At 38.8% G+C, this 14,097-nt stretch overlaps 1 protein-coding gene across 3 annotated transcripts in view; it reads left to right on the top strand.

Moving 5' to 3' along the window:
• The window catches only part of LAMA3 (laminin subunit alpha 3), a 2,187,360-nt gene that overhangs the window by 1,924,663 nt on the left and 248,600 nt on the right, over window positions 1-14,097 (top strand). For all 3 annotated transcript variants that reach the window (XM_044065357.1, XM_044065355.1, XM_044065356.1), the window contains exon 49: window positions 10,004-10,171. In XM_044065357.1, the coding sequence (XP_043921292.1) occupies window positions 10,004-10,171 (168 nt within the window). The remainder of the gene's footprint in view (window positions 1-10,003; window positions 10,172-14,097) is intronic.

Here is a 14,097-nt window from a genome sequence, read left to right as displayed (position 1 = left end):
TTGGGGATTTTTCTTGATAATAGAGGAAGTAGGGAAAAGGGAATTATATAACCTATAGAAATAGTTCTATGTACCCAACTGCCTTTTGTTATATTTAGCCAGGCTGTCTGGTGCAGAGATAAGAAACCTCTGACTGCCTCCAGAGGTAGGCAGATGAGCCTCCATTCAGGAGCACTGAAATGGTCTATTGGAAAAGGAATCTCTAAACCCCTGGTTTTGCAGGCCTTTTCTGCCTTGGGGGCATTGTCTTCCATTATTGCCCCCCCCCCCTGCCCCTGAGGGAACTCATTCCATGTGTGCCCTGGAAAGGACCCTGAGATTTCCTGAACCACATTTTCCAACCTCCCCTTTCATTCCTGGAAAAGTTCCTTTGAGGGGTCGAAAAACACATGCCCACTGCAGAGAAGGTTTTTCCATATTTCTCACACCTGGAGAGTGTGTCCTTTACTGTGGAGCCAAATAAGGAAGTGCTGTCAAAGGGTGCATTGATGAACGATCATTTGAAGGGCTCCACAAAGTCACACAGGTGCATCCAGGCATGTCTCCTGATGGAAATGACTGAACGCACAGCCCTTGAGGCACCTTCTGCAGCATACAAGATAAGCCTCATAGACAAATTGGATATAGCTTGTAGGGTAGCCAACTGAGAGGCTACTGAAGATTGAGCCTCAGCAGTTAACTCTCTAATCAAATGTCTCTGTGGCCTAGTAAAATGTGCTAAGTATTTCAGCGATTTAAGTTTGAATGTCATTGAAGCATAAACATGCTTCCCAAATCTGTCTATCGCTCTTCACTCTGTATTAGGAGGCTAGACAGTGGAACTCTGTTCAGTGAGTTCCTTTATTGTAGCCACCTACATAACCATGGCATCTACTGGAACCCCTTTACTCCAATATTCCCAGCCTACTGGTGGAGGCAGAATCCGGATTGGTCTTTTAGGGATTGGCTAAATCATATCAGGTTCCTTCCATGCCCACTTTGAAATTAAATCAATACATTCTTCAGCTGGTAGAGTAACCAAAGAGGTATATGGGCCAGAACCAAATGCTTCCAAAAATACTGCTTCCACAGGAGAAGGGTCTTGGGAAGATCAGCCATCCTTTTACTTTGGGATCTCAAGAATGTCTTCAAATGAGATGTCATCAGGTGGTGATTTTGGGGAGCCCTCTCCCTCATCAATATCAGCATCGTGGGTGACTGACTCCTGAAAAGCGTCCAGATGCCTCCTTTTACAATTTCTGTTCCTATGGACCTCCTTTGTGGGGTAGTCTGGAGAAGTATCGAAAGAGATCAAAATACCTGCTGGATAGACTGGATGCTTTGAGCTGGCTGTCCCCGTGGGATAGAATGTTGAGGATCATGGTGCAAAGTCATCTGAGAAGTAGAAGGAGGATCCAGGGGGGAAGCATCCATCTGACCTGCTGGAGCAGAAAACACTGTCTTCACTACCTCAAAGGCAGACTGCACCAGGTTGATGGAAGCCAATGGAGCCAAGAAAGAGAGTTTCTGCCTCGTCATCTGCCTCTGCCACAAGAGCAATCCACCTGAGGTGGAAGTTGGAGCCAAGCTGTCCAGTGACAAATTCCAAGAGGAGGAGACGGCTCCAAAAACCTTAAAGTTGACCCCATCCTCTCAGATACGACAGGGAAGCTTTGGCTCTAAGAGTCATCTGGCTTCCAGAATATTGGAGCTGGTGCACTTAGAGCAATAGTCAGATCAAAGACAATGTTCTCTTCGGATCTGAGCCAGATGGACCAGAACACCCAGATCCAAGGGCTCCAAAACCACATATTGAATTAGAGAAGGAGCCATTATCGTGGAGTGGTAGATGGATGGATGTCCTGACCTGAATGGGTAGGAACCATGAGAACTCCCTTTTGAATTTGCTGCATGAAAAATTTCCTCATCATCCTCTCCACATTTGCTTCCGTAAGACTCATAAAAGAACAAGAGGATACCTGGGATGGCGATTCTGAGTGCCTCTCTATAAAGGGAGAGGGCACCCTGGAAGGAGCCAGATCCAGACTTGATGAATATCTGATCCGTGGTAAGAGCTTTGGATCTGAAGATGTAGGATCCCAGATACGTTTGGTGGATCCGTGGACGTAGGATCCAAAATATGTGTGGTTGGATCCAATGATGGTCAGATCAGTTGTTGCTTTGGATCCAGTTTTTCTTTCTTTCTTCTTGGTTTAGAAGAGGTAGAGGCTGGAGAATCCAAGAATCTAGACCTTTTTGACTAGTCTTTAGGTTTAAGTCTGAGGGATTGAACCCCATAAATGACTTCAGAAAAGGAAGATAATAGTAGTCCCTTTAAAATTAGCTTATTTTTCTTGTATGCTAAAAGCTCAGTGGTTGAACCCACAACAAATACTGCAGTCCTGTTTTAAGTGTTCCAGTCCTAAACAGTACACACAAAAGTTGTGGGCCTCAGACAAAGGCAATTTTTAGTCTCTTTTAGAAATTTTTAATAGCAAATATGAAAAATGAACTTATCTCTCAATGAAGACTTGAGAGCTGAAGGTGACCACATGTAAACGCTAAAGTGGCAAACAAAAACTGAGGAATGTTGGGGAGGTGCATTATGGGTAAGAAAGGTGCTTGACAGTTTGCTGGAGGCAACAAGCTAGTAAAATAGTTGAGTCAGATGTGAGGATCGGATCTGATCCCATAATGAAAATTGACACTATCATATCATTTAACTAATATACAGTTATAGTGGTGTCATACGCAACAAGGTAAAAAAGATTGTTTGTAGGAGACACAATATTAGCATAAATGTAAGCATTAGTTAGAGACATTAGACAGTAATGGAAAATGGAGAAATTAAACCAGTTAATTAATATTCAAAAATAAATATACACAATATTGTAAAATCCCAGCATTCAGCATAGTAAGTCTAATCAGATTTAATTAGTAAATTTATGTATATATTTGCAGCAGAAACAAGAGTCAAACTGTAGTATTTCTATAGTTGCTTGACTATAATGTTCTAGACTTAATAACATAGAGGTGAAAGATGTTAATCCCTCTACCTTAGATTGCCATAGCACTTGCATTTATTATCATCATTTTCATGTATTCATCCAGAATTTGAGTCATTGCTGAAACCACACATCTTAGACCTCAACACCAACCTCACTGGATATGAAGGAATGGTAAGGATGAATGCAGGTATAGCATAGTCATCACCTGTTTTGCAGACTTCCAGCTTAATTTACAGCTTCCAATGTCAAAAAAAGCAGGGAGAACCTAGTTATCACCATAATCCTCAATGATATCATAAAACACTAATAGGCTGCATCTATATTAACCATAAGCTGTCCTGTGAGTTATTCCCATACTATAGTTAGCTGGACTATAGACAGCATTAAGAATGAAAAGTTAGTCCTTGCAGATTTCAGTGCAGGTTGCACGAAGCTAAAGTTCAATAAGCAAGAAACCTCCCTAATAACTAAGGATCTGTCCCATCATCAGTCCTCCAGCCATAAAAAAAAAGAAAAAAAACACAAAATAGGTCATAGTAGCATACTGGACTGTGTGGTGACTGATCACTCACCTCACATCATGCAGACATAGTGACCACTGCTCCACAATGTACATCAGGAGAAACAAAGCAATGAGGCTGCCACCCCAGATATTCCCTGCCAGAAATATAAACAAAGCTGTCACACAGCAATAAAATTCTGTGATGGACATTCACATATAGAAGCCTGTTCAAAGAGCAACTAAAGCAGACGAGGCTTTGGAATATTTTTCCAAATTGCTCATCTCTAACTCAGAGAAGCACACGCATGGAGAAATGAGAGTAACTGCAGCATGCAAGAAATGGATTAAACCTAACCTGAAGAATTAATTGTTTGGAGAGATGCTACATGGCTTAACTTTAGCAAGAGTGGGGCAAAGCTGGATCTCGTTAAGTATAATAGCTTTGAAATTAATCTAAGAATGTGCTTGGAAACTGCAGAGCAAGCTAAATTACTAAACTGCAAAAGGGGTATCATGAGCAAAGTCCAAAACTTTCTGGAAGGTAATCTACTATCTGCCATAAATGAAAAGAATGCTGACCAAATGTCTTCCAGTGAAATTGAGCGCTTTCATCTCACTTTTATTAGATATTTCTTCAGAATGCAAACACACAGTGCTGTACAATCCTTTAAATAGGCATATAAACCATGTGATCTGTCAAGTGGCCAAGAAATCATGTGACTAAACACAAATGTATATTCCAAATAAAGTATACAAAAACACATAAATCGGGTACCAAACAGTGTGTTTTTATAGTTTGGCAGCCCTTATTTTTAAAACACAGTAAGATATGTCATAATTTAAACCCAGAAATACCCCAGAGTTTATTCTCTATAGCCACAGCAATTCTTTGTATTCAATCATATTTTCCCTGTTTCCACCTTGTACTGAATATGAAACTTACTCCTGTATGAAAAATATTAACTTTTCGAAACTGGCACATTGTTGTGCATGTTGACTAAGGACATTAGTTGAATATTTGTTTTTTTATATTATAATTATTCTCATAAATATTTTGTCTGAGTATTCTGTCTTCCCCACATAAAAACTATCACAGGTATACAAGAGGCAATATAGACCACTCCTTTTGATCCAGAGTTGTAATGCCCCATACAACCAATGGTCTTTTTATATCCTGGTACAGATATATTAGTTGCATCATTGATAAATCTACATTGGCTGCAACAGCCACCCTTAGTCATTTTTCTAACACCTGAGCAGGAAGCAGGCATATTGTAATTACTTTCAAGCTTGCCTTTAAGATTACTGTTCCTTTTATACACAATAAAGGCTTGTCTCCCAAAACTCGTTTGGGACGAATCATCCTTGATGGCTAAGTCCCAATTATGATGTACATGTTTTAAAAATATATGTAATTTTTGTCAAAAGGAAAAATCATAGCATTTTTAAAATTGGCACTCTCAAGCTGGACAGTTGTTTTTCTAACTGAATCAGGTTGCTTCAAAATAGGTGGAAAGTCACTGCCCCTTCTACTGGAAATTTCAAGTGAAAAATTGTGGATATGTAGTTTTTGAGGTATCCTCTCTCCAAAAACATAGAAGACAGAATGTCCACATCTTTCATGAACGCCTCATCATCTGAAATGTGCCTAGAAAGCCTAATAAGTCGACCTTTGACTAATCATTTCTTCTCATAGATAGATTTTTGTAAATGTTGACATCTAAAAACATATTCATGATTAATTTATCATACTGAAAAGTAAATTCTAAAAAGTCAGTCGTAGCATACAAATAAGTAAAAAAAAAATAAGCTCATCCTCATCACCATCCCACAATAAAAATATCATCCAAATGTCGTAAATATAATAATATCTTGGACTTGAACAGACAAGCAATGAGAAATGTTTCTCCCAGTACCACATAGCTATGTTTGTATAAACTGATGCACACTTTGAACCCGTGGCCATGTCTCTTTTCTAGTGGAAACATTTTCCCTCAAAAAACATAAAATTGTTATTTAAAACAATTTCCATTGCATCATGAAATAAGCAAATCTCTGCATTGTCAAAAGTTATGTTCATCACAATGGCTTCTTGAAACCAATTAAGGCCAATATTGTGGGGGATACTGGAAAAAGATCTTTCACATTAGCTGTCATCATTACAGTATGTTCATTTATCTTTATACTTGTCAAAAATTCTAAAAATGCCATGAGTGACATTGTGAAAAAAATGTTTTTAACTCTACATCAGTACTTGTGGCCAGTTATCCAGTTTTATGTGAAGAACTGATTAGCCTATATGGTAGGTCAGACAATTCCTTGTGAATTTTTGGAATACCAAATGCTGCCGAGGTTATAGAAAACTTAATCATAATAAACTCATACAAAGTATGTCAGTAAAACCCTCAGACAATACGTTTTTGACCAATATATATATATATATATATATATATATATATATGTGTGTGTGTGTGTGTGTGTGTATGTATATATATATGTGTATATATATATATATATATATATATATATATATATATATATATATATATATATATATATATATATATATATATCAATCCTTCAAAATGCACTGTTGATGAAGTAATTACATGTGAGCTCATGCAATGCATCATTGAATAAAACACCAGATACTTTAAAAACATAAGTATTGTGGATAACTAAAACCAACCCCCATTTGTCCAGTTTCATGACTGAATAGACCTGTTGGAACATATGGAATCTAGTAACTGCTGTTCATCACATTTCAGGTAAAGCTGAAGTGCTTGCCATAACTTTAGTCCCTGATGTCTTTTTTTTCATAACTTCTCAAAAATAGTAAGCACAGAACTGAGGAGAAGGCTTAAAACACTTCTATAATTAATTGCAGAATATGAAAAAATTATATGATTTACTGTTCAGGACATCAAGAACTATAAGTAAAGTTTATTTACAAAAGATTTGAGCTCATTTCATAGCTCTGTCTTTTTAGTTTGCATCATTAGAACAAATGTAAACCCCTTCAAAAATAAATCCACAAAACCTGAAGGTAATGGCCACAGAAGTATAGCTGAAAACCTAGAAAATGTTTTTACTTGTATTGTAGGTTTATCCAAACTGTTGTTTATCTCCTCCATGAACGGCTATAGCCTCTACAATGGTATGACCAGTGCCTTTCGGGTTCGCATGCTGGTGATAGTTGGGTGGTTCCTAATTGGTGTAATGACCTGACAATCTCTGGTAACATCCAAGTGGTGGACATGACAAAAAATTATCTGTATTTTCTTTCCCCAGTGGTATCCAAATGCACTCAGTTTGGTGAATCGACTGATGCCTCATTATCAGTAACCGAAACATACGTTTTAGATGATTTTACAGGGGACGGAAAGATCTTTCTTTTGTCATAGTCATTTTTGTCATGAATAATTTTTTTTTCTCCTTTCTGTATTTAATCTGTCAATTTTTGACAAAAATAGTGCTGTATTCATCCACTATCTGCTCCAAATGCTCACAGGATGTACCCAAACCTCTTTATAGTACAAAGAATCTAAGCATAATTTAACCTGCATATCCTTCAAAGTATAAAAAAAACTCACCAAAAATTGTGTATGCTCTATCGAAACTATAAATTCTTGACCTCTAATGCTAGACTCTCCTTTGCACAGACTCTTGTACTCCCCTCCTTTCTCTATACCACCCCGATCCTAACTAACATTCAGTCCACCACCCTAGCCAAACTCCAACAAACTTACCACAAAATAGCCAGATTTGTCACAAACTCCCCTTATAATTCACACCATTGCCTCACACTCAACTATCTACAATGACTTGAACTTCCACAACAACGCCTTCTATCTCAATTTCAAATTACTGACTCCATACTATACACACCATCCTCCTGCCCTGCTCTCGCCTCCTTAGTATCTACCTGTACTCCCACTCACACACTCCATACCTCTAACCAGCAACTCCTAGACATCTACCAACCAAATAAAACTATCAGTAAACTACTGTATAAATCCTCTGTATCCCAAGCTTGGAACAAACTTCCATCACACATACACAACATTACACAACCTTTACACTTTAAGAAAGAACTCAGACATCACTTATTTAACACCAAAACTTGTACTTGTCATGACCCTACCCAACACCACTACTATTCTGTATCCTAACCTTCTACAACTTTTCCCTCATATTTGCCTTAGCATACTTTTTTACCTCCTGATACCTCTTCCGCTCTCTACTTGCATTCTCATCGCTCACACCTCACAAGTTGTACTGTTCTAAAATACTACTACTTAATATTCACAGTACTCCACCATTTCAAAACTGTTACTGATACCATAACAAAAGGGGGGGGGGGGGTCTTACTACTATTGTGTATCTATCTACTGATCTGATTTACCTTATTTGTTTTTTTATCTAATCACTGTGAATTTCTATGTAATTGTATGGTAAACTGCAAATTTATGTATTATAAACTGAATTTTTATGTATTGTAAACCAAACTTTTATGTATAGTATACTGTCTGTAACTGGAGCTTTTCTCCTTGAGTCTCCACTGAAAATGGGTCTCTGGCCCAGCTGGACAAACCCGGTTAAAAAATGTGAATAAAATAAAAAAAATAAAATAAACATAATCCCAGTAACACAAAAGAATTCTGAAATACTTTAACTCCACAGCACTGGGACTTACTCAGTAGTTGAACTATTTTAGCACAGCAGGAATCTCCCCATTTGGTTTTCTTCCCTCATAGATTTTCATCTAAACTAGCTATTAACCTCTAGCAAGAAGTGCATTCTAGAGAAAGGTAAAACTTGAAAAAACTGTAGCACAAAATCATTATTATGATTTCAGCTACTTTGCCTGTTAAGAAGATCATTGATTGGTCTTTCTCGGCATTCTTAAGGAAGCACATGTAGTTCATTTGTTCAGTGTGGGTTGCTAAAACTCTCTAGAAGACATCTCATTTGTCACATTAACCCTCTTGCTAAACTGCTAGAAAAGTCAGTTTTGTGGACTGTGTGTAACAGTACATGCTGCTATCTGCCAGCCAACGTGATTTTATAATTGGCACAGTGTAGGCCATTATTAATCATGGTGGACATCCATAGCATCATAAACATCGATAATGGTGGAGCCATAGATGTCCTCTTTCTGGATATTTCAAAGGCCTTCATTTTAGTAAACCATGCCCTGTTTCCTGAAAGAATAGACACACTGAGCCTACCTCCTGAAGCAACAAAATGGTTCCCCAGCTATAGCTGAAAATCAAGTAGTAAGGGTCAAACAACTGCTGATTAAGAACTATAAAACTAACCTGCTGTTTGTTTCTTTCTAGTTTTTGTATCTATATGCAAAATAAATAGTCAGCTACTAGGCTTGAAGTAATGTTTTCTGTTAACTAATAATATTGGTTGGTCTGTATATATGCTCTGCCTTTCTACTGTTTTATTGCACTATGCTTTCTATTTTCAGTGTCTCCTTTATTTGTAATCTAGAACTGAGTTTCCCCTAATCCCCACTGACACAGGGCTATGGACTCAGTAGAAAATACCTTGCCAACAAAATTAATAAAGATACCTGAAGGCCTTATTTAGGTATTCTTCATTACAAGTGCCACATATCTCGCCTCCTTCCTTAGATGTCCTGTCAGAGGTGAAATCTTCCAATGATGAATTCACTGGGTTACTCAGGAGAGTCTATTATCACTGAATCCACTGATCAAGAAGAGGACCTTTATCAATGATGTCTGATGGCAGTCTTGTGTTTCCAGTCATGATTCTATTTGGCATAGCCTCCTGAGTGATAGTGCAAAAGTACTACTGGATGTACATCAAATGTTTCTCCTTCGTCAGCCTGTAGCATTTCCTGATAAAAACACTCAATTGATAAACTTGTTTTTCTCCTGTGAGATATAGCATTCTCTAAAATTGTTGCTAGTGGTAGAAATGTAGGGAGCTATGCATCCCTTAAAAATATGTCTTTTTTGTTTTAGTTTATCTGAAACATTGTTCCTGAAAAGTAGTATTTTAAAGCTGTAAGTTTGACTGTGGTTCATTTAGCCAGGCTACATAAAATTTGCATCTCTTGTGGGGTACTGTCGAAGCATGTAATTTTCCCTCTTCTATCTTCCAGGACACCAAGCTTTCCTACAATGATACCCGGCCTTTTCCTCAGTTATTGTGCAAATATGGAAAGAAAAACTTTTAAGAGTAGATATAAGCTGAACACATAATAAAAATAATCTGGTTAGAATTGTAAATGTGACATATAAAGAAAATAAATCACTGAGTAACTGTGTAATATTGCTATAGTTTTAGGACTCACAATGACGAGTCTTGTGCTTATGACATAAGAATACCATTGTTTATCTTTTCGTGCAGACAGTACTAATTGTAAATGAACTTCCGACTGAATGTGTGTTTCCTTTTTTAAAGACTTGATCAGAATATAGTTGACTGCTGAGACCATCCTGAAAGCACCTCAGTCACGTGAATTTTTTCTTTCCAGATCTCCTGAAACGGCTTGAATCCCTTGATGCAGGCGGTAGTGTGATACCATCCGGTGAATATGCAAAGAAACTGACAGATGCAGAGAGAATGATGACGGAAATGAGAAATCGCAACTTTGGCACGCAGAAAGCTAATGCAGCAGATGAGAAGACAGAAGCTCAGAACTGTAAGATAATTTGTTGTGTCCTCTGTGTAGTCTTGTCATTCTTTCACTGCACTTCTTCTTCTTTCGTCTTTTTCCTGGTTAGGGGTCGCCACAGCGGATCACCTGTCTGCTCATGATTGGCAGTGAAGTTTTATGGTGTTGAGTTGCCAGCCCAGCGCCCAACCTTCCACAGAAGGCACACACATGCACGCACTCACGCCTAGGGCCAATTTTGTTGTCCAATCCACCTACAGTATGTCTTTGGGATGTGAGAGGAAACCGGAGCACCCGGAGGAAACCCATGCAACCACAGGGAGGACATGCAGACTCCTCTTTCCCTGCACTACTGGTTTGTGTTAAATCCAAGAGAGTCCCTGTGGCCCACATCAGACCATAAAAAAGTAAGGAAAACTTACAAATCCACAAGGTGTATTATCTCTGACAACAAAAGCATTTAGAGCAGTAAACAAATTAAGCACTTCAAAAAGAATACAACAGGCTACTGCCTGCCTCTTCCTAGTGTTTCAGTTTTGTTTGAATCTCTGAGACCTAGGGTATTATTCATTAACATGGAGAAAGCCTGGTATACCTTACAGTAGCATATCAAAGTCCTGCACAACTCACAGACAAGAGTACACCAGTGGGTAAGCCCTTGTATGCACTATCACACCTTTGTGTGATTGTAGTGCTCTATGCATGAACAGTTAGACTTAACCCTATGCATTCTGAATCTTTCTTGCTTTTCCTTTCCTTTCCTTTTCCTGGTCCCAACAATGTAAGTTGTGGGATGAGGACCACATAACTACCATCGGTGTACAGCCTCTGACCATGCTGTTTCCCGCTTTACTGCTGATGTGTTGTTAAGCTGTCATAACTGAGCAATGTATTGGTCTTCTTCTTCTTTCGGCTTTTCCCAGTTAGGGGTCACCACAGTGGATCACCTGTCCGCTCATGATTGGCAGTGGAGTTTTACAGTGTCGAGTTGCCAGCCCGGCGCCCAACCTTCCACAGAAGGCACACACACACACACACACACACACACACACACACACACACACACTCACACCTAGGGCCAATTTTACAATGTCAAATCCACCTACAGCATGTCTTTGGGATGTGGGAGGAAACCGGAGCACCCGGAGGAAACCCACGCGACCACAGGAAGGACATGCAGACTCCGCACAGAAGGCACACCAGCCAAGGATCGAACCAGAGAACCTCTTGCTGTGAGGCAACAACGCTAACCGCTGCACCACTGTGGCCGCCCTGAGTAATGCATTGGTCTTAAGTGCAAAAAAAAAAAGAGAGCGAGAGAAACACTTCTAAATGTAGAAAATATACCAGTAACAGAATGTCCCTGTGGTGCAGACAAGCCCTGCTACCACATTCAAGTGCCCCCACCCCTCACAGTAACAACTTAGATGTCATGGCAATAACCCCAACTATCCCATCATGTGTAACTAATGTCCATTCTTTATCAGTTGCCATTGGAGATGATTGCAGAACATAGCACAACAGTACACAGGTGGTTAATAAGGTACTTTTCTGGCACATATCTGTTCTTTCCTATGCTAAGTTATGTTTCACTGCCAGAAGTGAAAGGGCATAGTACACATGTGCTATGTGCTGTTGTGTGCCATTCATACATTCATAAATACAGACATCCCTTTTCTATGTTGGCGGTACCACAATCCATATCTGTGAATGATAGTACTGGGTGCTGATATCCAAAAGATAGTGAGCAGACTGCATTTTTTCAGTTACATGCTAAGCTTAGGAATACTGGGATGTATTTTTTCTTTTCCTGGATACCTTAGGAATACTAACAAAAAATGTACTTTGAAAGTTTCTTTATAAATATGTTTGTGGACAGTACATGATTTGAACTGACCTTTTTTGAAAGCACTCAGAATAGAATTACATTCTTTTTTTTTTCAGATACTGGTGCTTGAAATAATGGTTCAGGTGTTCACCTCTCAAAAACAAAGACCAATACATTGCTCAGTTATGACATCTTGGGTTGGTTGGGGGTTGGCATAATGGTTAAGGTGTTTACCTCACAGACATAAAATACAGAGTTTGATTCTCACCCTTGGGAAATTTGAGTAGGCTTAAACTGGCCCACAAGGAAAAAGAGCCACGTATTAACCTATGAACTTAAAAAAATAATAGGTTTGAAACTAAACCCTGCCAATTTTAGAAAAGTAAAGATAAATCCGTATGACTGTTGTGGTTTCTGTGGTTGCATATGCCCTGGAATGTTCTGGTTTGTACTACTGTATTTCCCTGTACCTAGGGCTTCATAAGAGTAAACTGGACCAATTATAGCTGTAGCAGAATTCTGTAGCCTATTACTTACAGGTGCTTCCTGTTTTCTTCATATTATTGTAGTCCTGTGACCTGTACTTTGGCTGCTATTCAGCCTGAAGTTAGCTTTTCACAGTTAATATGGCTAGTCCTATATGATTTAAGTCCCCTTTATCAATGGTCTATATCATGGCATCGAAAAGTCATTTCTTCAAATGGCTTTTCAGTCGAAAATGCCATTAATAGAAATTGTTTTTGTGAGATTGCAGTACAGTGAAGATCAGAAAATTTGCCGTTTCCTCACTGTAGTGTGATCTCGGAGTTGGTGTGTGTGTGTGTGTGTGTGTGTGTGTGTGTGTGTGTGTGTGTGTGTGTGTGTGTGTGTGTGTATATATTTAGCAGAGGGTGCAGCCCCCCCCCCCAAGAGCAATTTCTATTAACAGCATTTTCGATTGAAAAGCTGTTCGAAGAAATGACTTTTCGGTGTCGTGATATAGACGCTATATCAAGGGTAGCAACTGGTCCTTTCCATTCCTGTTTGTCCCTTGTACTCATCCTCCTTGCTCAAGTTACTGGAAGTTCCTAGAGTGTGTTAGGAGACTTCTGGAGGTTGTTCCTTTTATCTCTTGGTGCTACATCTCTGGAACCTTCTTCTGACATGGCTGAATGACTCCTTGCTGGTTGGATTTAAGAAGTCCCTGGAAACTCATTTATTGACATTGATGTATGATTTTATGATTAGCCCTTTGTACCGATTTGTTTGCACACTGTGCAGTGCTATTTATTTGTGTATTGTAACCTTGTTTTTACTGTTATGGTGCTTGAGGTCAGGTAAGTTGAATGGTACATTTGCAAGTATGGAAGGAAAACAAAAGAGAGGAATGATAAAAACAGTAAATGGAACCGGACAGCAGACAGAAGTGAAAAAAGTAAATCTGCCCGTAAGAATGTTTCTCTGTTTTCATAAAAATAGTTGAAGACTAGGTTTTGGCAGAAGCCAGAAAAAGAGACAACAGAATAGATGTTTCATGATAGCTTACTGTTACTGAATAATAAATAGGGGAATAACCTTATTCAGCCTTGATACACTGTGGATATAAAGAATTGCATTATATATTTTCTTTAGCTGTAAACATATTCCCATTGGCAGCTGCCACAAGGCTAAAGGCTGTAACTCCAGTCTCCCCAAATATGGTAGCCTTTGCAATTATTCAACCACTAGCAGAACATTGGCATGTTTGATTTGCATATATTTATTTGTTGGCAGAGCCGCGGTGAAGATGTCTCACGGTGTTTGTGTGAAATTTGTATGTTCTTCCTTTGGTCACTTGAGTTTTCACCAATTATTGTAGTTTTCTTCCACATCCAAAACATGTGCTTAATGTGAACTTGTAATCTTTTATCTTGCCAGTAGTTGTGTATACCTTGTACGTGTGTGTGTGTGTGTGTGTGTGTGTGTGTGTGTGTGTGTGTGTGTGTGTGTGTGTGTGTGTGTGTGTCGCTGTCAAAATGGCACATTCCATGCTACCACTCTTCTTTATTATTGTGCATTCTTGGGATTTACCTTTGAAATACAAGTTCTTTGTTAAATCGTCCATGTCAGGAACAAAAATCTTCTGTTTAAGAAGAAATGTTCATTA

The sequence above is a fragment of the Protopterus annectens genome, chromosome 3.part0 (assembly GCF_019279795.1).
Source record: "Protopterus annectens isolate FY-2018-M chromosome 3.part0, PAN1.0, whole genome shotgun sequence".
Taxonomy (NCBI): Eukaryota; Metazoa; Chordata; order Ceratodontiformes; family Protopteridae; genus Protopterus; species Protopterus annectens.
Note: the sequence above shows the minus strand (reverse complement) of the source record. Positions and strands in the feature narration are given on the sequence as shown.